Genomic DNA, 24459 nt, shown 5'->3' with positions numbered 1-24459 from the left:
GATGTTGAAAGAAATACAGACATGAGTTTTTCAATCCTCCCACTTTGAAAATGGGTTCAGTCGTACATTTGTCCAGTGCTGAAATAGAGTGTAGATAGGTGTAGCTGTACAAGTCTACATACTAAATTAGTGTCCAAAGAGACAGTTTTGCTTTGATTAAAATATGTTTAATAACTCATTAGGAAGAGGGAGATTGTTCAGTTGACATGAAGTAACAAGATGATCTTTCCCTGGGGCAGTGGGAGAAAAGATCAAGATATTGAATTACTTCTTCCTGCAATACTAGAGCCAAAAATGGATTATTATTTCATAAAAATGCATGGCATACATTGACACTGAAGTTGCAGTTTGTCTGTTAAAGAGATTTGGTAAGGCTTTTGTGTATCATTTCTCAGTCATATTATGTGAAAATGATAGCACACTGCAGTGGAAAAGTCTTACTTTTTTGAGGTTATTTTTCATCTCCACTAGTGATGTGTTGTCTTCCAATTTATCTAATGTCTTAGAATTGCTGTATTTTTATCACTGCAGCTGAGGACAATGCTTTGATTTGATGAATCCCTCCCCTACTGACATCATAAACTTGACTTTTTTAGGATTGGAATGTGGCTCTTGATCCTGAACATGAAGCAGAGACTGATGTATGTATTTGGGTTTAGTCGTTTAACATAGCCCCATACTGCACAGCTTTTATGAAGTCGTTCACATCTGAGGAATTTGATGTGAAACTTTCCCAATATTCTGCATTACTTGAAAATACATTTCATTGCTAAATTTAAGTTTGTTTAAGCTTTCATCACAACTTGGCTTGGAGATTTAATCTTATCATGAGGAAATGAAACACCAGGTTAGATCTGATGCCCAGCTGCTCCAGGAAATAATGAGACAAAGTTTGTTTACATCTGTACATCTGATCCTTCTTCCCTGTTTGACGCTTACAAGCAGTGAAAAAAAAAAAGATGATATGTACGCTCACTGTATCAGTGCTGGCAGATCTTCGTTGGATATGTGCAACAGCCTTGTCTCCATATGTCAGCAATAATTTGTTCTGGGAACATTTTGTTTATCTCTTCTTCTTTTCTCTAAAAAGCTGCATATGCTGAGCTCCTGTTTGTTTTGAAAGCCTAAGCTCTGGCTGTCTGTCATGATATGAATGATATAGTGCTACATGAATGCCTCTAAATATAACTCAGCCACTCATTTCCTCTTCATATAATCTGAAAATATTTGCTTAAGCCTGTTTAAATGTGATGTTGAAACCCAGCTTGTCTCTAGGCAGAAAATAGCAGAATATGTTAAACAGGCTGTGTCTGCGCTGTATCTGGTGCAGAGCTGGTTTAGTGTCAAATATATTCCTCATCCTATAATTATGGCTTCAAAGCAGCCAGTCTGACAGCACAGGGAGCCTATAATTCATCGTATATTAACATTTTTGGGGCGCTGATACTTTATGCAGTGGGGGTGAAGCCATGCAGAAATGTTTTCAAGTTCTTCCGGTGTTTTTAATCATATTTTGTAAATGGTTTTCCCTGCTGTATTTTCTGCTATTTAACACATACCTGCATATTTTTCCATTTTAGATATGAAACATCTACTCCTCCTTTACTAGTTTTTAGCTTTACTATTACTGTTCTCTCCAGTGCACTTCTAAAACCAGAAAAATTACTGTTAAAATGGCCTGACTTGGTCCAAGAAGAGCTGTCAGTTGTCAGTGGTGCTCCAGATTATTTTCCACAAAGAATGAATTTGACTCTCTCAAAAATTTCACCTTAAAAGTCCACAGTTCTGCAGCCTTCACTGAAGAATTAAGTAAGACAAGTTTATGCAGAGATAGAATGCATTTACTGCATGTCTATCAGTCCAGACACATAAAAACATTTAATATTACTTTTAAGGTGTCTGGGTGACTTCCTTATATTAACATTTCTAGGGCGCTGATACTTTATGAAGTGGAGGTGAAGCTCTGCAGAAATGTTTCCAGATTCGTTCAGTGTTTAAATCCTATTTGAATGGTTTTCCTACTACAGTATATCCTCTGCTATTAAACACATACAGTATCAATATGATTTTACATTATAGCTATGATACAACTACTCCTTTAGTATGTGTGTGTGTTCTCTCTAAAGCCCTTCTAAAGTCAAAAGAAACACTGGTAAAACTGTCTCAGCTGTCAGTTGTATGACATCAAAAATAAACGTGATAAAAAAAAAGTGATAAATAGAATGGTAAATTTTCTTCATCAGTGAGGTTTTGATTTCCCCGAAATGAAGTAAGAGGCATGGCAAATGTGCTTGAATGTTTTCCTTTTTTGTTCTGTTTTTCTCCACTTAACAGTAGGAAAGCTAAATGTGAATTAAGTCAGTGATCTGTAATCAGGTCAGTAGTGACAGTGGGCAGCGTGGGGGTGAACCGGCTGCAACTGAGCATTAGGACAACCTGGCTCCCTTATTTGGTTTCCCTTTTCTCCTGTAGACTCTGAAAACCTTTCACTCATCTGCTGGCTAATAAAGCTGCAGAATTATCAGCTGAATTGTCACGCACCGACTTAAGATTTGGGAAGGGATGGTTTGCACACAAAGAATTTGTGGTGAGGTTTGTCTAGAACAGCTTCCCCTTTGCCAAATTCCCTCAGCTTGGCTGCTGATCCAGACTGACTGAACGTCTACAAGCAGCGTCATGGAAAAGTTGCAAAGAAAAGAGGAAGGTCACAGCTCTGAGGAATCTGAACATGTTCCATATCTCCTCCTCTGCCACAGCTGTGTTTATCAAGAGTAGTGTTTAATCTCACTGTCGAGCAGTGACTTAAAAATTGCCAGACAGTTCAGCCAAAAGAAATGGAACCACTTACCAGCTCAATAACAAAAGAAAAGGGAGAAAGAGTGTGTGCACTTGATGGTTATCGGATGTAGGCTCATGCAGTGTTGGTATTCTTTTCTGTCAGAATGCCGGTTGATTTCCGTGCTGGAGTGGGGAGCAATTTGCAGTTGATGTTGCCTTGGTTTGACAAAATGTTCTTCCACAAGAGTCTCAGAAAGACTCTGAATTTATCTTTTCTTTGTATTTGTTTTCTAGTGGATGTAGGCACAGATGTTTAGGACCGTTCATAAAGAGTGTTTCGTAGGTAGCAGACTTTGGAGCTGCTCGTCCAGACTTGTCGAACAATAATCCCATGTCAAAGCAGCTTCACTTGCACTTCTTTTATCCTCCCCAAACTGCCAGGAAAAAACCCTCTCGTCTTGCCCTCTGAGTGCCCAGGCAGCACTTCAGTCATTTAAGGACACATCACCAGGGCTGGTACAGTGACTCAGCCACATGCCACTCGTCATAGCAGTAACCACTGACCAGCTGTGGGAGTGGTGCTCCAGATCCTTGACCACAAATAAAGAATTAATTCAATCACTTTCAAAATTTCCACCTTAAAAATCCACAGTTCTGCAGAAACAAGAAATAAGATGCGTTTTTGCAAAAATAGAACACATTTACTGCATGTCTGTGGGTCCAGACACATGTTGCACAATCGTGACCACATGAATATTGGTTAAAACACTTAATATTCACTTTAAGAGATCTCTGTGACCTCCTTAAAGGATCTGGGTTTAATCATAGGCTTTGTTTTTCTAAACACTGTGTCTGAGGGGTAGGACAGTGTGGGTGTTTTTTATCCCAGGCTGTCATGAACGTCTGCTGGACAGACGCAGTAGCCACTCCTTAAATCAACCATGATATGACTGGTGAGTGACTCCTCTTTTTCCAATATATGGATGAATGGTATTTTTAAAACTTTGAAATATTTGTCCTTTTTTCCAGTTCAGTTAATGAATATTGCACAATTATTCCATTTAATCCTTTTTATGCATGTAATTAGAAAGTACAAGGTAATTGCCATGATTTACAGCTGGGTTATATCTAGAAAATAAAGAAATGATCTCTTATGGTCTCTAAAGTGCATGTCAGTGGCAGTTAACATTAAAAGAATTGGAATAATCTAACTTAAGTTATTACACGGAAAACATGATATGATAAAACAAATGGTGCGTCATCTCTCTACTTTCTACTTTCTGCTTTATTTTGAGTGATTTTTAACCAATTTTGTGTTGCTTTTATAGTTTAAATACCTTTTTTACTGAACCATAGTAGCATTTGAGATGAGACTAGTTCAAGGACATCCGTTAAACAGACAACCATTGAGACACACATATTGGCCCTGAAAGGGATAGTTTGAGTTTTTGTGCTGGTTTTACCATCTGAGAAAGGCCTACCTAAAAATACAATATCTGTTTAAGTGTTTTCTGTATTTACACTATTTTTGCCACTTTTTCTCTCTGTCATACAGTCCTTTCCCATGTGGAACTGAAGCCCTGAAGTCTCTTAAGCTTGCCAGAGTTCCCAACAAAAAGTACACTTCCTTGCAACATGTGTTGTGTCACTTCGGAGATTTAATATGTTATTTCAGAATCAAACTGAAACAATCATGGCAGCAGTTTTACATACAAAAATCAGCAATCATGACTGTTGCATGAGTCCAGTGGTTCAGAAGAGACCAGTAAAAAAGGCCTCAGGTTCACCTACTGAAAAATGAACAAAGTTTGGCAGTCTCTGAAACAGGAAACGGGGGGACTGCACATTGTACTAAAGTTAGACTCTTAAATCATAATCACAAGCTCAAGAAGATTTTCCAAAAGGAAATGGCAAGTTGAGTAATTTTCACACATAAAATGCTTTTTTTTTAATATATTTGTTGAATATTTTACTTAATTCATTTCTTCATTTGATTTGATGGTTATTGATGATTATCACCACCAGTTATGTGTTTCATCCCAACTGAGTCATACGATTCTGTTCAAAGCTCAAAAACCACGTTTTAGTTTGTGGATTTGCATTAAAAAGAGCTACTGATCAATGTGAGATTGTTATTATCTCAAATAAAAGCATGGTCAAAACAGTTCATAGTCACAGTTTCTCATTCACTATCTAATCCAGGAGGTAGACACAGGGTACGTGAAGCTCGTTTCCTTGATAATCAGATAACCGTTTCAATAATTTATCAGTTTAGTAGTTGCTGATACAATTTTAGGCTGAAAAACAAAATCGGCTAATTAACTTACTGACATTGATGTTCAGTCTTATACAGACGTTCCCACAGCACAGAGGGACTTCTGATACAGCCCATAACATGCTGATCGTGTCCTTCCTACCATCTGCTCTATGACTCTGGTCTTTGTGTGTGGTGTCAGTCAACGACTAGTGTGAAATAGGCTTGTCAAGTAATTCCTCCCTGATTACAGCTGCTGTCCTCCCTCTAGAAGGATTCCTCTTGTCTTATAGAGGCCTGGAACAGAGGGAGAGCACCCGAGACGAATCAAAGTTTCAACAAGACTCAGCAGGACACAGCTCATTGTCGGAGGTTTAGATTCATTTGGACTCATGCCAGTGCAGAAAAAAGTGAAGGAGTGTGGTACAAAAGAAATATTTTACTCTGTGACAGCACTAGATGTGGATCAGGTCACAGCTGCTGCAGTTGTTCATCGCTGCAGAGATGTTTTAGAATGTTTTCTCAGGAAAAAGAAAGAAAGAAAACTGTAGAAATCAAGTGTAACATTAGAAAACTGGCATATTGGTAGAAAAAAATATTATACTGCTGTTCAGGACCAGCTGCAAAGGCTAATATTCATGTAGGTGTAGACTATAGAGAGATCATAGAAGTACCTCAACCTGTGCTTTTTTAATTTTATTTTTCTTCATTCTTGTGATGTCTATCTAATATTTGGAGGCATTTCACTGCCATGTATGCTTAGTGTATGTTATGAAGTCATAAATAAACCTCAGTGCTGATTCTAATGATAAAAATTAAAGCTAAAACTACAAAAAATGTTGCACTCAAAAACACAAAGATGAAAGTTCACAGAACAATGCAAACAGAATTGTGGTAAAGACTCGACATTGTTGTTTTCCCTCTTGAATTGCACACTGGTTATTCTACCTTCTAGAAAAGGCACAGAATGAAGCTGACACAGGAATAAAGACTCAGTATCATGAATATACAAATCATATTTGATCTAAATGATGTTTGATGCCATGCTTTCTTTCATCCTACATGCCATTAATAGCTAATAGATAATGAAAACTACTAGATTCCTTTAAAATATGAAGAAAAACTGCTAATGCACTTCACTAAATTAAGTATTCCTAAACAAAAGCATGAGCCAAACTGGCTGTGTTCCTCTGAAACTAGTAAAACTTGCTCCTGATCTTCTATTGATTTGTTTCAAGGACACGTCTCCTCCTTACAGTGTTGTTGCACTGAATGCTTCTTTGTTCGCTGGACTTTTGTTGCTTGTGTAACCATTTTTTTTTTGCCAACATGGGGCATTAGCCTTAGTGGGAGCTGCAGCCTATTATTGCCTATGAATTGGAGCGAGATGTTCAACTACAGCGTGTTCAGTGTTTGTGTGTTCAGACTTTTGACCAGGTTGTAAATGAGCACTCCACTTCTGCTTTAATAACCCTGAGGTGTTGAATTCTGACAGTACATGATTCGAACAGGGTTTACAAGGGTGGTCTAATTGTCCCGTAGGCCGACTATTGCTGACTTCCTTTCCCTTCTTTTTCACAGGTCATGGAGAGTGCCACTGTGGGGAGTGTAAATGCCATGCTGGGTACATCGGCGACAACTGCAACTGCTCCACAGAGACGTCCTCCTGCATTTCAGACGATGGGCAAATGTGCAGCGGACGGGGCAACTGTGTGTGCGGTCGCTGCCACTGTACGGAACCTGGGGCCTTTGGGGATACCTGCGAAAAATGCCCCACCTGCCCCGACGCCTGTGGCACGAAGAGGTAAAGTCTCACATGGAAATGCAATCAATACCAATATGTTGAGTATTTACAGTTGTGGAAAAAATGTATTAGACTATCAAAAGTAGAGCTGAAACCGATTAATTGATTAGGTGCTTGAAGCAAATGCAAAAATTCACAATTCGATTAATCGACTCGAATTGATTGAAGGGAAATATTCTATTGCAGTTTCCCTGAATTGAAGCTTCTTTGTGCGTCACAACAAGCGTCCGTGCGAAACACAACAGTGGAACCAATGTTTAACAGCAGAGAAATGAAGGAAACAAAGCTTTGATTCAGGAGAATTGTGGTTGAATGATTTTTTTTTTTGGATCACTTTGAGTCGATTAATCGTTTCAGCTCTAATCAAGTCGTCAAAAACAATGGTTATATGTGGAAATATGTGGTTATGTGATTGTACAATATGATGCTTTGCTGTAGATTAAACCAACAGCAGTATATTAAGTATGAATGAGCTCAAACTTAAATATCTATGGTAAAAAAAATTAACATACACATTAATACTACAGTTCAGAAACATCACATACAGTCACAGAAAAAATTATTAGACCATCAAAAGTCCTCAAAATCAATGGTTATGCAATCAAGTACTAACTTCTGTGTATCATGTGACTAAAACAGACAGAAAAGAAAACATGGAATGCCTAAAAGCACTGTTTTGTCAGTACAATGCCATAGCTATTGATGTAAGAACTGAAGTGATTTTGGTTATTATCAAGAAAACATGGAAAATGGCTAGATATCAGCTCTTAAACTAAACTTTTAGGAGCTATTTTTGTTGCTATTATATTTGTCCAAACAAATGTACCTTTAGTTGTATCAGGCATTAAAATGAACAAGAAATTGAAGAAAACAAGGGTGATCTAATCATTTTTCCATGACTGTATCAGTAGTATTTGCTAGTGTTGTGTTCCCAGATCAACCATGTTCTCTGCTGATGATAGGTCTGGCATCATCCGCTATCTTTCAAGGTTGTTTTCTTTGTTTGCACTTTGTTAAACAAAGCACATTTGTCCTGGGAGGCACAGAATGTAGGACACAGTAGCAGTACCTTTGCAGAAAACTGTTAATAACACAAGCACCAGAGGAAGGATACGACGGTATTAAAGTAACTAAAAATGCACATGTCTTTGTCAAAACTGATCATTTTTAGCGTGTAGTTGCAGCTCAAAGGCTTTCTGTCTTTGGCATAGTAAGATGGACTTTCACTATTTTATCATGCAGATAGTGGAAGGAAAACAGAATATCAATCCTACTGCTGGAAATATTCACCCTTATTCCTGTAAAATGCATCCTGTGAGCCTGAGTACAAACAGATTATTAAAATGACTTATTTAAAGTTCCGTGTGTAATATTTAGTGATATCTAAAGGTAAAGTTGCAGATTGTAGCACTATGCTCTTGAGTCACACTTCTTTATGGTGGATTTCAAGTACAGAGTTAATGTAAACAGTCCATCCGTCCATTTCTCATGTTTTGGTGTTGCTTTAGTTTACTTTGACAGTTGGCCAAGATTATAAAGAAACAGGTGCTATCCATAACTTTTGATACATGGAAAATGAAAAAGATTTGATTTCACAAGGTGTCTGTGGATCCTTAAAAAGTTTGAAATCTGATTTTCTTAAATTAAGACCTTAATTATTTATAAAATTGCAAAATAATCCTTAAATCTGGCACTGGAAGGTCTTAAAAAATCCACAGACGCATTAAAGGCTGTTTCAATATTTGCTTTGGAAATCCATGTAAAGAATTTATCAAATCATTGTTTAGGCTTTTAGGAAAACTGAGATCAGAATGAGTGGAACAATGAACAGTCATTTATGGGTAGATGGGGTTCAGGTTCAAGCTTCAGCTGCTTGAACGTCAGTAGTGGAAACATTAGTCTTGGAGAAATGTAAATGTAGTGTTAGCTGTATTGAAACATTTTTAAGACTGGTTTGAGACAATAGCTTTTCTTGTTCTGCTGTTATTTTTGTGAATGTAAGGTCTCGAATTTGATCAGTAAAAAGAACAGGGTTCATACGGGTACTTGAAATCCTTGAAAGTACTTGAATTTCTATTTGTTTTCAAGGTTTGAAGAGTGCTTGAATTTTAGTTTAAGTGCTTGAAAGTGCTTGCAATTATAATTCTGTCATGTATCTATTTGTGTTTAATATTAACTCTGCCAGGATAGATGGCAAACCAAAGCTACTTACAGAGAGGTGATACATTTTGAAAAATAAAACTCTGTCAAGAAATAAAATTAGAGGGTGCTCTCAGGTCGACTCCATTTACATTTTTATTTTAATATTTGGCAAGTGTGTCTGAAGAACACCAAGTGGCTTCCCTTTTTGGGATAAAAATTTGTGTTCTGCTTTAATTTCTAAATTTTTTGCTATTATGAAACATAATTTTATATATCTATAGCATAATACAATGTACATCATTGCAGGGCTCCTACGCAAGTATGGAAAGTATGAAATTTGATTTTATAAATTTCTAGGTCAAAAAACTATGGAAAATGGAAACGAATGTATGGAAAAATATTCATGTTTCCGAGACTGTTGCCACTGTTCTATTTTCTAAAACATAAAATTATGAATATCTAAAAAAAGAAATTGTTCGATCTGTGTTTTTTAAGGCGCTTGCTAGCACAGGTAAAATGTTTGTGTCAGAACACATACAATAGGCTACGCATTCCAGAAAGCATTTGGGCAGATTGACAAGTTGAATGCCCAGCCTTCTGCTCTGATCCTCCTCCAACCAATTTTAAGCCCCGCCCAGGTGTCGTCAAGTTTCACTGCTGCATCGACAGACAGGTGATGTCCACATACTGTTCATGAGCGAGCTATTCAGCATGCCTTGTATGACCGTTGGCAGGACTCATAATGGGTAGATGTAAATTCTCTGACGACTGGCTCATAAATCCCAAATATAAAGACTGATTGGCTGGTTGGAATTTTTTTACCAAGACATCTGGAAATTAGGGTCTGGAAAAAGTATAGAATTTTGAAATGTCAAATGTGTAGGAACCCTGTCATTGTGATGAAAAGTAAAAAAGAAGTAATCATGAGTATATGTATTCCTGTAGATATGTGTTTTACTCCAGTGATAAGGTGCCGTGCTGGACAAATTGACAAAAAATGTGCTTGAATTTGATCTTGAAAAATGTGTATGAACCCCTAAAGTAATAGATTTACACTGAACAAAAATATAAACGCACCACTTTTGTTTTTGCTCCCATTTTTCATGAGCTGAACTCAAAGATCTAAAACTTTTTCTGTGTACACACAAGGTTTATTTCTCTCAAATATTGTTCACAAATCTGTCTAAATTTGTGTTAGTGAACACTTCTTCTTTGCTGAGATAATCCATCCACCTCACAGGTGTGGCATATCAAGATGCTGATTAGACAGCATGATTTTTGCACAGGTGTGCCTTAGGCTGGCCACAATAAAAGGCCACTCCAAAATGTGCAGTTTTATCACACAGCACAATATCACAGACATCACAAGTTTTGAGGGAATATGCAATTGGCATGCTGACTTCAGGAATCTCCACCAGAGCTTTTGCCTGTGAATTGAATGTTCATTTCTCTACCATAAGCCATCTCCAAAGCTGTTTCAGAGAATTCATGAAGAAGACTGTGCGAGGAAAATGGTGGTCACACCAAATACTGACTGGTTTTCTGACGCCCCTGGACCACCCAATACAGTAAAACTGCACATTATAGAGTGGCCTTTTATTGTGGCCAGCCTAAGTCACACCTGTGCAATAATCCTGCTGTCTAATCAGCATCTTGATATGTCACACCTGTGAAGTGGATGGATTATCTCAGCAAAGGACAAAGGAGAAGTGCTCACTAACACAGATTTAGACAAATTTATGAACGATATTTGAGAGAAATAGGCCTTTCGTGTACATAGAAAAAGTTTTAGATCTTTGAGTTCAGCTCATGAAAAATGGGAGCAAAAACAAAAGTGGTGCGTTTATATTTTTGTTCAGTGTAGCTTCCTCAAACCTGCTGATACCCTGTTACAGTTGAGTTAAGTCAATACTACGCAGTGGAAATGCATTATTGAACTGTCCATGTCTGCTGACGGAGAAGATGGGTGAGTTTATTTTCGAGGAAATCGGAATGATTTCCCAGATTCCTCCGACTCTGGAATCTGTCGGTGACTCCACACCATCCATTAGGCAGCCAGAGAAAAGGTCGAACACATCAAGTAGGAAAGCATCGTCCAAACCCTCACATACTTCACTGACTTAGCGACTTATCTGGGCTTTGATGCGAACGTCGTAACAGAGTTGTACAGATAACTCTCATGCCATTGGTGACCCTCAGGAATAAAACGGTTGCTCCTTTGTTTGAAGCTGCATCAGTCACTGTGGCAGCTCAGACTCTCTGAGGTTGGGGTTAAATGCCTCAGACGTCTAGTAAAGAGAACAGCCTTCTGTGATGACTGAGTAACTGCTATGTCTTCTCAACGGGCCTCCTTACGTACACATGGATTGTGTTTTCCAAGGCAGTCGCATTCTAAATGGAACAACCTTTGACCTCTGATGAGAATCGTGTTTAGAGTCAAGTCATCGCTACTTCATCAGCTGTCGGGGCTGCAATAATACAACCAGTGACATGAAGTAAGCAATTCATTATCAACAACAAAAAAAAAAAGACGGAGATTTACGCTTGAACATCAGACTTAACATGCGGAGAATGTCTGGGCATTGTTCGCTGATACTCAGTGACACATCAGTAATTGAAATCACTGACTGCAGTTTTGCACAGTCCGCTTGCTCTTCATTTCGCTGCATTTCTACAATTTTAATGCAGCGCAGTGGTGCATTTTTGACAGCTGACGCACCCAAACCAAAAATAACAAACATCCTTACAACAACAAGTCTTGAACAGCCATTCCCAAACTGAAAAATGCCACAGCCTGGTCTGAAATGTGAACGTCTTCTACAGCCAACCCAAACCCTTAATTAAAACTCAGTCAAAACATAAGACTGAGGTGAAGGATTTCTTTAACAGAACCATTTTATTTGAGTTCTTTCATTGAGTCTTGCCTCTTTTTGTCTTTCTATCGCTTTGTTTATTGAGGCTAATCCTTCGTTTACACTTTTCCTTTTGCCATTTATATGTATTCAGAAAACATCTAATCATCTTTCATGACTGTGAGGAAGACATGAAACAGGTCAGAGTCATGGAAAATTAACAAATATAAATCCAGTGGTTTTGTTGTTTTAGTCCAGATGACTATTTCGGAGTGTAATAATGTGGATATTTTTGGTGAAGGTAGAGGTTTGAAGCACATTCCTGAAAGTAAAATAAGAAAATTTGAGTCCAAGTCGTCTTCTTCTTGTTCCAGGGAATGTATCGAGTGCCGACTTTTCAACTCGGGGCGGTTGGCAGATAATCAGACCTGCCAGCGTCTCTGCAAAGATAAAATCATCACTGTGGAGACCCTCAGTAAGTAAACACAAAACACACGCACATACAGTATGTGCATGCAGACCAGCTGGCACAGAAAAGTCCACACATCTGCCACATCTGCAATGGTTTCGATTCTCATATTATGGGCCTCCCCCTCTGTCACTATTTATTGGATCTTTTAATAGTCGTTAGCGTGGGCTTTTGCCAAAGTACAGTAAGTAGTTCAATAATTCGAGCTAATGTGACACATTTAACGCCTTTGTGCTTTTTGCGTGATACAAATAATAAGACTGCATAAACAAGTGAAGCTGGACCTTACTTTGTGTGCATAAAACCTATAAAACCTTCAGCAACATCAGAGCTGGATACCGCAGAAGCAGCTGTTTATTTTAGATTACTTTACTCTGTATTTAGATAGATGGATAGATAGATAGATAGATAGATAGATAGATAGATAGATAGATAGATAGATAGATAGATAGATAGATAGATAGATAGATAGATAGATAGATAGATAGATAGATAGATAGATAGATAGATAGATAGATACTTTATTCATCCCATAGGGAAATTTACAAATTACAAATTTACATTTACTGGTATTTTCAAGTTTACACACAAACTTTCAACAGGATTATCCTCCAATTAATTGTATATAAAATGCAAATCTGTGTGTCTGTTTAGGAGCAATGTTTGGTTCACTGTCCCTTTATAACAAAATGTACAAAAAAGGTTAATATACACTGTTTTTTTCACATGAAAACCTTGTCAATTCCACAGAATCATAAAGGAGTGGTATTTTGCTTTTTTTAAAATGGAATTATGCATTTTAAGACATTTCCCTGTGGTCTGCATAAACTGTAAATGCTATGCTTTGGTCTGAATTCTTCATTAATTCAACTCCACTTCAAGCCTATTTCTGAGTAATGACACCAGAAAGGTCGTTTTGAGCGCTGGCCCTTTAAATGCAAATGAGCCACTTCACGCCCCACTCCCTCCAGATTGTTGACCGTGCTTTCTGTCCAGTGCAGCTACTTGTGTTCATTAATACAACCAATAACTGAAGATTTTAGGTAATCGGCTCGAAGTTTGGACATATTTTCAGTTTTTACTACAACCGCTGCTGCTGATAAACAATTATGTCATACTCTGAGAATTGTTCGTCCAAAGTCTTGACCATATATGTGCAAATGTTGTGATGTAACTAGTTATAGACATAACAAAATAAGCAGGAATTAAAACAGGTTGTAGAAATCCACTCGATTTTTGCTGACATGAATATAAAGATAGCTTTGCAGCACCCGGAGGGTTCAAATTCCAACTTTTTGAACTGTTAGGGTCCAAATACACAGATAAATGTACCAAAGACCAATAAAAGTGGGTTTAGTAAAATAGGACCCCTTTAAGTCTCCTATCTCCATATAGGTCATTTCATCTTAACAATAATTATCATGATACTGCATTATTTCTACAAATTCAGATGAATAAGTAGTGTATATAAAATGAACACATGAAAAGGCCCGTTTCTCAATTCATTACACACTGAATTATATACTCGACCATTAAAAGGTACTAACATATATTTGATAATGGGTCAATAAATCTCCTGTTGAGAATTGCCTCTTTCTGTGCTCACACTCATCCACTGTTTATATAAAAATCCAGCACAGTTCATCTACAATGAAATTTGCTGTGGCTGTTATCACGGGCGTAGACAGCGGAGACTTATTAGTTTAGAGTTGGCTGTAACTAAAGTCACAGTGGGAGTGCACAGCAGACTGAAGATCTGTCCTCTAATACATCCTGTGGGATCCCCCATGACCTGGAATAAAGAAGACTACAGGAAATACAACAACAAATAGTTTTCATCTGCTACTGGAAGAAAAACATTTGGCCTTGACTAAACCAAGGATGCATTACAAAATCAGAATTTCTCCAGCATGTTAAGAATTTAAATTATATGAACATGTAAAAAGTACACATTTTGCTGTCTTGTATCAACTCCTGTTATTGTGTGTTCATTATTTGAAAACAATGAGCAAAATTGATCAACTTCACGTACACTTACTTGAGGGGTAGGATTAAATAAGTCTATACTTCTTCTAACTCTTTTTCGTCCATGCACATTTAGACTGGTTTGTACTTGACGAAAGATTCTCTTCCTTTAAATGTTGTTGTGTTTGTGTTTTATTTAGTCTCATTGCATGTTCAAAATAAATAAATAAATACACATATGAACATCAAGCCTAACAAAGAATAAACTAAAGTAGCAGAGCCCATCAACTTTGGTCAGAATTGGATAAAATATTCCAGACACTTTTGCTTGCACTGCAAAAATCCAAATCTTACCAAGTTTATTTTTCTCATTTCTAGTCAAAATATCTCATCACACTTAAAATAAGGCATAATCGCCTAAAGAGTAACTTTTCAGTGAGATATAAGAACTTATTTTTAGATAATAGATCTTGTAAATCTTAATTCAAGGAATCTTACCATGATAATTTTCACTTGTTCCATGTTGAATGAATTGTTGAATAAAAAAAAATAAAAAAAAATCTGGAATTAAGCTAAAAAAAAAAAATTGTTGAATTAAGCAAAAATAATCTTGAATTAAGCAAAAAAAAAATCTGCCAATGGAACAAGTGGAAATTATCTTGGTAAGATTTCTTGAAATAAGATTTTCAAGATCTATTGCCTAAAAATATGTTCTTACATCTCACTGAAAAGTTACTCTTTAGGTGATTATGTCTTGTTTTAAGTGTGATGAGATATTTTGACGAGAAATGAGAAAAATACATTTAATAAGATTTAGATTTTTGCAGTGAATTGCCTTTATATTTGTGTTGAAGTGCTCTTGGTATCTGATTTCTGTGCTCATCACTTGCATCACAAGGTGCGAGTGGAGGACATGAATTTTGAGCCACATGCTAAAGCCCATCTGCTCATATGCTTTCATCATGTCCTCATATGGTTGATCAGAATTTGTTGCTTTATGTTTGGCCAGAAAACGCTGCGCCACTTGGCACAAATGAGCCATAAGATGTTAAATCTAGAGAACTGAACTTTGAGGGGAATATATGGGGTTATTAATGTGCTTAATCTCCAATGTCGGATCCACATGTTCAATACAGGTATTGAAAGCTGTCTGAATTTGATCACTTCAAATTTATTAACGTAATAACACCTATTGCTGCTAATGGTTATACATTGAATTGTGCATAGCATAAAATCTTGACATGCTGGATGAATTTTAATTTTAGATTTGGAATCAGCTCACCTGATTTAGGTAAAGTCAGGTATTTGTCTCAAAGTAGCAAAATCATTGTTTTGTACATTGGTATATGATATTGTGCAAAAGTCTTAAGCCACATTAGGTTTTTTTTTTAATTGTTTGAACCACACATATGCATTTCTTAGTCTCTGTGTTTAGATACAATCTGGATAAATGGGAATTAAAAACAAAACAGCTTCTATAAACTAAAGTGGAAGTATTTAGTGTAACCTCCCTTTTGTGCTTAACATGTCTTTAACCCTTTAATATGAGATTTATTGCATTAATTAAGTTTCATTCAACACATTAGATGTTTCTGTTTCTGTTGATCCTTGTCATAGGGCCAGGGGTCACCTTAAATTGTGACTTTAGCCTTTTCAAGCAATTTCGTTTAGTTTTTGTGTGTGTTTTGAGGCTGTACACATATTCCCTTGATTTTCTTGTTGTATTTAAAGAAAATAGACAAGAAATAAATATGTCTGCTCATTTCAACCCTGCAAAAACAACAAAGCTAAAGGTGACCTGAGACTTTTACACAGTATTTTTGAAACTCTTGCTGCTCTGGTTTCAGTATTTTATCATACGGCAGGTGTGTGTCCAAGCCTTTCACAGCTCCACAGACATGTTTACCTCATACAGAAGACAGCAGCAGGTTCTACGTTCTAAACATCTTATCAGTCCAAAATCTTTTGTCCCATACTTTCTTGCACCAACTGTTTAAAATTCCTGGGGGTTTGTTTTCCAACAGTGCAGACAGTCCCACTGTGTTTACTATAAGTACTTCTCTCTCTTAAGGTTTTAACATCCATCGCAGCATGGTGGAAAACTGTCAGGCAGTGTTTAGGAATGTATTAATAACTATACAGTGATTTATAGTCATCATGGCTCTGTGATGCCATGCTGCTGCACAGAAGAGATGGGGGGTGATGGCTCTTATTCCACTTATAAAGACTATTATAAGACCTTTCCATATTGGCCCAGCATGGCTCTGGCCCAGATCTGACGTGTTTCATTGCATTCCCCACTAGTTCAGCCATCTGACTGGCCTTAATGGACTCCACATGTACATTCCGGATACTTTGTGCATGAAACAGAGGAAGAGGGGCTGATGGGGGATGAGCGTAGGGAGGGGTGGACCAGGGCAGTGTGACCTCACCCTCCCTCATGAGCCGTGGACTCCTTTTGGATGAAGATTGACTGAAAACAAGGGCACCCTGAATATCCGTGTCTCAATCAGGGAATGCATTTTTTACACATAGCTGTGATTTCATGGCACAGACATTCAGACTATGTGGCAAGTGTTCAGTGTTTTGTCTTTCCCCTGAGGGTGAGATGAATTTTTCATCATCTTTTCCTCTTTTTTTTCCCTGTCTTTCCCACTGAATCTGCAGCCAAATCATCTTTAGCTGCAGTGATAATTATGAACCTCCTCCAAACACAGTTACCAAGCAAGTTAAGATAGGAAAGGAAGTAATAACATCAAGAAATGAAGATAGGCAGCTGTCCAGTGTCCGCTTAAGAAACTTTTTTTTTTTTTTAGTAATTTTGTGTTGTGATTTATTATCATGTAGGACAATGGTATTAGCGCCTTTTCTTAAGGCTGTTGTGATTAAGAGCGTGTATAAAGAAATAAATTCAAGATGGCTATGGTTGAGCTGTCATAAGGCTGGTATTCAGAAAGATTTAGTGTCATCTCTTGTGGTTTTTTAACTGATTGAAACTCGGCGTGTTTTTCCTCTCTTGCTTTTCCTTCTCCCAGAAACCGAGGACCCGGGCGCTGTGCTTTGTCTCTATAAGACAGACAATGATTGTGTCATGAAGTTCACGTATTCTGAGCACGCCAGCGGACAATCCATCCTCACAGCTCTGAAAGAGCCAGGTCAGTTCACCAAGCAACAACAAATTAGCTGTGCCTCTGATCATGTTCCTCCACTACATTGATTTTTAGGACAGAAATTCACTTTGAATTATTGCGATGGTACATAAATCAACAAAAGGAACCATTTGTTCTTAACCTGACCTCAGATGTCTTTTCCATACTGGCCAATAACTGGGAACCTGTCAGTTCAGAGCTGGCTCCTGTTTTACAGACTGAAAACTAACTCTACAGAAAGTAAAAACAAAATCTGTGGATCCATGTCAGAATATCAAGTAAACATTAGCATTATAGCAAATCCATAATCATGTGCAGATGTAATGGCAAAAAATACTTTTGTCAAGTAACTTTTGTAACTTTGGGCATTCTTTACAAGACCATTGCACTTGCTCTTAGCCATCTGCTACTAACATATGTCCCCATATATACAGTTTCACTATTTTTAGCCATTTACTTTTGTAATATATGTCTGTAAATTTTGGAAGCATTACTGTCTCTCTCTCTGGACTCAGTGGACTGATATGCATGATCAGTTTCTGTGTTTTTCTTTATGTCTATATTGTTTTCCATCTGCCTCTTATGCTGCCTCCTGGCCAGGTTGTCATTGTAAATGTGAAGTGGTGCTCAATTAACCTACCTGGTTAAATAAAAGTTTAATAAATAAATAAACGTGGAATAACAGCAGTCATAAGATCTGGGAGCCGTATTACAAAAGTTACATAAGTAAAATGATATACTTCTGTGGCTTTTATGGGGTACTGAAAAAGAGATTTGATTAAAAATGTAATTTAAAGCCACATGCATTTATCAAGAATGAAAGCTTGTTATTCTGCTCTTTACAAATGTCTAAACCAGTGGTTCTTAACCTGGGTTCGATCGAACCCTAGGGGTTCAGTGAGTCAGTCTCAGGGGTTCGGCGGAGGTCAGGACACACACCCGACTCATTAGTCAGGTGTGTGTGTTGGGCTAGGTCCGTGTATGTAAACAAACGGCTTCAGAGACTCTTTCTCTGATTGACATCCAATATACGCGGTGTATTGTTGTTGCTTATAGCACTACAACACATCCGGAAGTGTTTATAATCTCTTCCACTCATCTGACGATGAATTATTTGAGTATTTTCCACATCGTTGTTATGACTTTTACTACTTCCTGTTAACCACGGAGGCAGCCATGTGTAGCGTTTGTTTACATTTTTCGGTCACCGCATTGGTCAGTTACAATCATGTGACAACCGACGCACCATCGCGGATGGAGAAATCGTATTACGCTAAAGCCGAGCTAGTGCCGTAATAAAACAACGATCACAAAAATACTGAAGGAGTTTAACGAGAACTTTTTTTTTTATACACTACATGCAATTATCTTTTTTTTATGTCAAAATTGCGTGGTTTGGAAAGTTTGGAGCGAGATGAAACGAAAACCGGGTTGACCTGACACATACATATACACAACAGCAGAAGTCACACTGATTTGCAGTAAATATTCATTATTATTGTAGCCTGATGGAAATTAGGTGATGGGTGTGTGTTAAAATGTAAAAAATGATAAATAGCATAAATACAATAAGTTCATTATTGGAATACATAAGGTTAAAAATTAAAACCATTTCAGTGTGGTAGTATTGAAAAGGTCAAGTCTTTGTGAAAAGGTATGTAATTTGTTGTGAGTTCATGCACTGTATTGGTTTCGTTCTTTGAGCACAGTGATGTTAATGCACGGTTCATTTTGTGCACCAGTAAAACATATGCCTGTGTCTTGAATTTGAAAAAAATCATATTGTATTTTTTAATAAAGAATGGTTCGGTGAATGCGCATATGAAACTGGTGGGGTTCAGTACCTCCAACAAGGTTAAGAACCACTGGTCTAAACATTAGTACGATGATCATTGACATGAGTCATTTAAAACCCTTTTAACCCATATGTTGAAGCTGAAAGTATGTAAAAATGACTTGGTTCATAGGCAGAAAAACTGAACTAGTTTAGACAGGTTTGTCATTATTAAAATCATCTCATTTTAGAAGAATATACTCTAACTGTCTTAAGATATTCAATCTAATACAATTCTAAACAATGGTTTACATAATATCCCAGTAGTTAAAGAAGATTATTTTCCTTACTTTAAAAGCATAAACATTAGCAAAATCTTGTATTAGGTTTATCTTATAAGAAACACAATTTGCTTGAAGTTTTGTGTTTCATTGGCTGGAGTTTTGTTCATTTTAAGATTTTTGTGGGGGCTTTGTTTTTACTAAAAATTTTTAATTGGTCAGTTTTTGCAGCCTATTTTCCAAATATGTAATATATAAGTGTTTCATATACGAAGCTAAATGTACCTAAATGCTACAATGCATTTTAATAATTATAAACCAACAAAAATAATAACATAGATTCATGAATAAACTGCTGAAATAGATTCCAATGATAATATGATGATTATGATGGTTTTGTATGAAAAATGTAGTAATAATAGTTTAATTTATACACTGTGTCTCATTGTGTTTGTCTTTTCAGAGTGTGCGAGTGGGCCTGATGCCTTAACGGTGCTGCTGGCGGTGGTGGGCAGCATCCTCCTGGTGGGTGTGGTCCTACTGGCCGCCTGGAAGCTGGTCATCACCATTCATGATCGGCGAGAGTTTGCACGCTTTCAGAACGCACGTTCACGAGCCCGATATGAAATGGTAAGGACACAACTGCAATAAAATTACAGCAGCGGAAAAAAATTTTTGGATACCCCATGTATTTGTAATATATTACATTAAGAATCACTCGTAAGTCACTGAACTGTCGAAACCCACATACTCCCTTCTGCACATGCTCTGTTCCATTGAGGTCAAAACAATGTTTCACCAAGATAATGGAACACATCCAGGGCACAACATGATGAAACTGTCAAGAATTTAGTGTTGTTATTTTTTCTTCTTAACAATAAATGAAAAAATCACTTGCATTTGTTTGTGTTTGTCTGATCCAGCCATGCATTTTGAAACATAAAAAGGGTTTTTTCCCGCAAATATTAGATTAATATTTGAGATTGTTTACATTTTTAAGGGTGTCCAAAAAGTTTTTTCCACATGGTATGTTTTTTTAACATATATATATATATAATAGCTGTTTTTGTAGTTGATACAGTTCCAACTGATGTCTTGTATTATTAGTACAACCCAAAATGCCAATAACATTAAAACATTTAATGAGAGAGTATAAATATTCATTGCATAAACTCTGAAGTTGATTTATTAGTCCTTCCTCATGATGACAGATTAACAGAACATCCTGATCTGATGGTGTGAGTCAGCTGGTATGGAATAATTTTAGATTATTTTGTCTCACTCCTTCAGGCCTCCAACCCTCTGTACAAGCAGCCCGTCTCTACACATTTTGTAGAAACTGATTTCAACATGTATGGAAAGTCGTACAACGGAGGGCTCCACTGATCCCTCAGCACAGGGCGCGGCAGGACCGGTCCAAATAACAGATCGAGGTGGACGTTGGACTGAACACCCTCATCCCTCTGCACGGTCCACCACCGAAAACACAAGTCAAATGAACTCAACTGTGTGTGAGGGGGGAGTCTGTGGCCTTTTTATTGTTCCAGAGGAGATTCAAGCCTACCACAGAGAACAGAAGTGATTTCTTAATCTTCGTTTGCGTCTCTCGCTGACGGCAGAGGCCGCCGGCAGAGAAGAAACAAAGCATGAACTGTGTCTGAGAGAGGGCTGGAGGGGGAGCTTTAGCAGCGAGTTTGTCTATGGTTACACAGCACGAACAAACTCAAAACATAACTTCTACCACACAAAAACCACCTTTCATTCTTTGTACAGAGCAGGCAAAGCATTGGCTTATATTTGTATATTTTTATAAACACTAAAATGCCTTTTCTAGTGAAAATCGTGCATCCAACAGGATATCTTTCTAAAAAGGTTTAATGTCACTCAGCAACAGATCATGTAAGATTCACAGGATTATTAAAAAGCACATTCTGCAGAAGGTGGCTGTCATGACAGTGTGGTACTACTAACATTTACTAAGCAATAGAACTTTCATTTTGCACAGAAAATAGTAAGAGTTGAAACTCATAAAGATTAAAGACTTCTTTAATGTTGTGTGGATGTGTGTTACAGTATGCTCCAGGTGCACTCTCTTCCTTAAATCGGATTTGCAGGGTGCCGTTTTACCCCCCCCCAGACACTGATCCCTGAACAGATAAAGCTGGTGTTGTTCTATTTTTCTTTTTTGTCACTGTCAACAAACCCTTGCAAAGCATCTAACATTTTGTTTTCAGTTTTCCAAAAGGGAGGATTTGCTGCTTTTCTGATTAAAATGATTGCATTATTATTGTTTTGGTGCTGAACTGTTGCATTGGTACTTGTGTGTAATTTACTGCTCTAAATTTACGGCTTGTAACACTGGGTGAAATACAAGTCATTGAAAGAAAGTCCCGCCCCTTCCTGTTTTGCCCATTGGAACATAATTTTGGGAGGAAAAAAAACTCAGATTACAGTCAGTGGCAAGAGACAACTAATATTTTGGTTTCTGTTTAATTATGCCATCATGCAATATGATATATGTCAATTTCAAAGATAATTTTCCCAGGTTAAAGTTAGAGTTTGTGGTAAAACTACAAAAGTAAGACTATACACCTCAATGTCGCAGATGAGGCATCTGTTCTAAGTCGCTGAAAATGTCTCTGCAGCTTCAGAATGACCAGACATAAAGCTATTTTCACCTCACTCTTGTAAAATAAGGTAAAATATGCCAAGGCAGCAGCTGTTTAGATGTCAGTGATGGTTATTGGGTGTGATGACAGATGCAGTCCACTGAGCTATTTCACACAAAACTAAAGTGAGATGATACTTTTCTGTCTTTACCACAAACTGTCTTTTTTTTTTTAACCTGTAAACATATTTTTTAAACAGACAAACATATGTGCAAATGGTGTCATAATCCAAATCCAAATTTCCCTCCCTCCATTGACCAACTTTCTATGAAATTAGGTCCAATGGGACACAGCAGAAGGAGTGGAACTAGATAATCCAGCTGTATTAAGCTACAAAAGGGCTCATTTTATAGTTGGCTTCTGACGAGGCCTGTAACTGAAACTGCGATATAACCCTGTGTAGGATTACACTATTCATTTTTGGGGTTATTGTGGACAAAATTGGAGTCAGTTTGATTGGTTATCAAGGAAAATACACAGATTATTAATTACTTTGAATTCTATTGGGGCTATTTACACTCAGGCTGGGAATCGAACCCAGGTCACTGCTGTTGTGCAGCTTTAACCATGTGTAATGTCCAGATCACAGGAGCTTCAGTTCTGGAATGAAGGGACAATGTGTCAGAACAGACCAGCATAAATAAATAGAGAAAAATCACATTCTCAAGACATAAGGGAACATGTTTGATTGGTCCAAACCCTCATATTTTATTTAATGGAAAATGAAAAGTTAAAAATTTCACAAAAATTGCTGTATTTTGTCAAAGTAATTACAATATTTTCCTGGTTGCATATAGTTCAGCCATATTTCTCCATTTGTGTGAGATTTGTTGACAGTAAGACAGAAATATTCAACCACCAGCTTTTGACCCTTAAACGTCTGCATCTAAAACTAAAGTAAATGCTAAATGTTGCACACAGTAGCTGCCTTAATGCAGAGTTCCTCTATTTACCAGCATTTTTGTGCAGTGCTAATGACAGGCTATATTATGAAGTTGCTGTGACGTTTTGTCCACCCCGTCAGCTGTGGGAGTGGGTGGAAACATGAACTGGCCTTGAAGGATGGTGACTTAACCATCCTAAAAATCCCGTCACTTTTCCCACAGGAAGAGGCGGAGTCTTAACACATGAAACTGGGCAGTGAGGAGGGGTCAGTGTGGGTGAGGGGAGAGCGCTTAAAAAGTGGAAATGACTTGGAGTGTGTGTGTGTTTGAGTGAATGTAAATACTATTACATAAGTACGTACAGTATGTACATACAGTGCCAAATGAAATGAAATTGTTTTCTATGGAGAGTCATTATTTTCTGAATGGTCACAAAAGTGTAAAATGATGTTTGTAATTTGGGTGTTTATCAGCATATGCTCCAAACCGCAGGAATTACAAACAATTTTGAACACAAGCCACACAATTTTACAAATGGACTAAGTCACAACTTGAATAATATTCCATGGACAGACTTTTAACTTCAGCTTCACAAATCTGATCGTTGTTTTTTACTCTCAAAAAACTTCCTGTGCTGTTAGTCTTGCATTTATTTTCCCTCTATAAAATAAAATAAATGTGGAGTTTTGACACAGGAAACATTAAAAAGTTAATACTGTCTAGTGAAGTTAGTTATTGCCTGAGAATCATAAGACAAAGAGTTCAACAAACTAACATGAACTTCAGCCAAACTATGGAAGCACCAGTTGTGAAATTCTAGGCCTTTAGAGAGATTTAAAATCACACTTTGGCCAATACCTGACCCCAGAGTGGATGTAACTAAGTTTTATTTTCCTTTTGTTTTCTCTACATCTGCACATCCCTACTAAAAACTTTTGCTGAAGTTGCCAATGTCACTTTATCATAAAGTGATAAACATGTGATATAACATGTGGGTTCATATTAAGGAACATTAAGCTGTTCTCTTTCTTTTGAAAATGTCTTTCCGACTTTGAGATCCTACCTGAATCCACTAAAACCTTTCACTGAACAACACTTAAATGCATCATACATTCATGGATCTGCAAATAAAACTAACCTGATCCATGCACACACATAAACAACTTGTAAATAAATGCAAAATAATGATCAAATATTTTAGATACAATATATTACTTATAAGATCTGTGAGGTTGAACTTAAAAAATCTGTCTTATGTTAATTCTTCTTCAAATTGATAGCTTTATATTTGTGAAATAGTTTTACATGTGTTCAGATTGTTTCATACATTCATTTAATCACACTAAATGGTAACATTTCTGAATATCATGATTCACTCTTAGATGACATGGTGCATTTTTGTGACCATTCTGAGACTATTTTCTCTGAAATCATGAGT

General features: G+C 37.2%; 1 protein-coding gene across 1 annotated transcript in view; it reads left to right on the top strand.

Annotated features, from left to right (window-relative positions):
- The window catches only part of itgb5 (integrin, beta 5), a 61885-nt gene extending 37791 nt beyond the window's left edge, over positions 1-24094 (top strand). Inside the window, exons 12-16 of the mRNA XM_030124409.1 lie at positions 6614-6836; positions 12205-12305; positions 17300-17419; positions 19932-20098; positions 20759-24094. Coding sequence (XP_029980269.1) covers positions 6614-6836; positions 12205-12305; positions 17300-17419; positions 19932-20098; positions 20759-20854 — 707 coding nt within the window. The 3' untranslated portion in view covers positions 20855-24094. The remainder of the gene's footprint in view (positions 1-6613; positions 6837-12204; positions 12306-17299; positions 17420-19931; positions 20099-20758) is intronic.
- The last annotated feature ends 365 nt before the right edge of the window (positions 24095-24459 follow it).

Source organism: Sphaeramia orbicularis, chromosome 21, assembly GCF_902148855.1.
Source record: "Sphaeramia orbicularis chromosome 21, fSphaOr1.1, whole genome shotgun sequence".
NCBI lineage: Eukaryota > Metazoa > Chordata > Actinopteri > Kurtiformes > Apogonidae > Sphaeramia > Sphaeramia orbicularis.
Note: the sequence above shows the minus strand (reverse complement) of the source record. Positions and strands in the feature narration are given on the sequence as shown.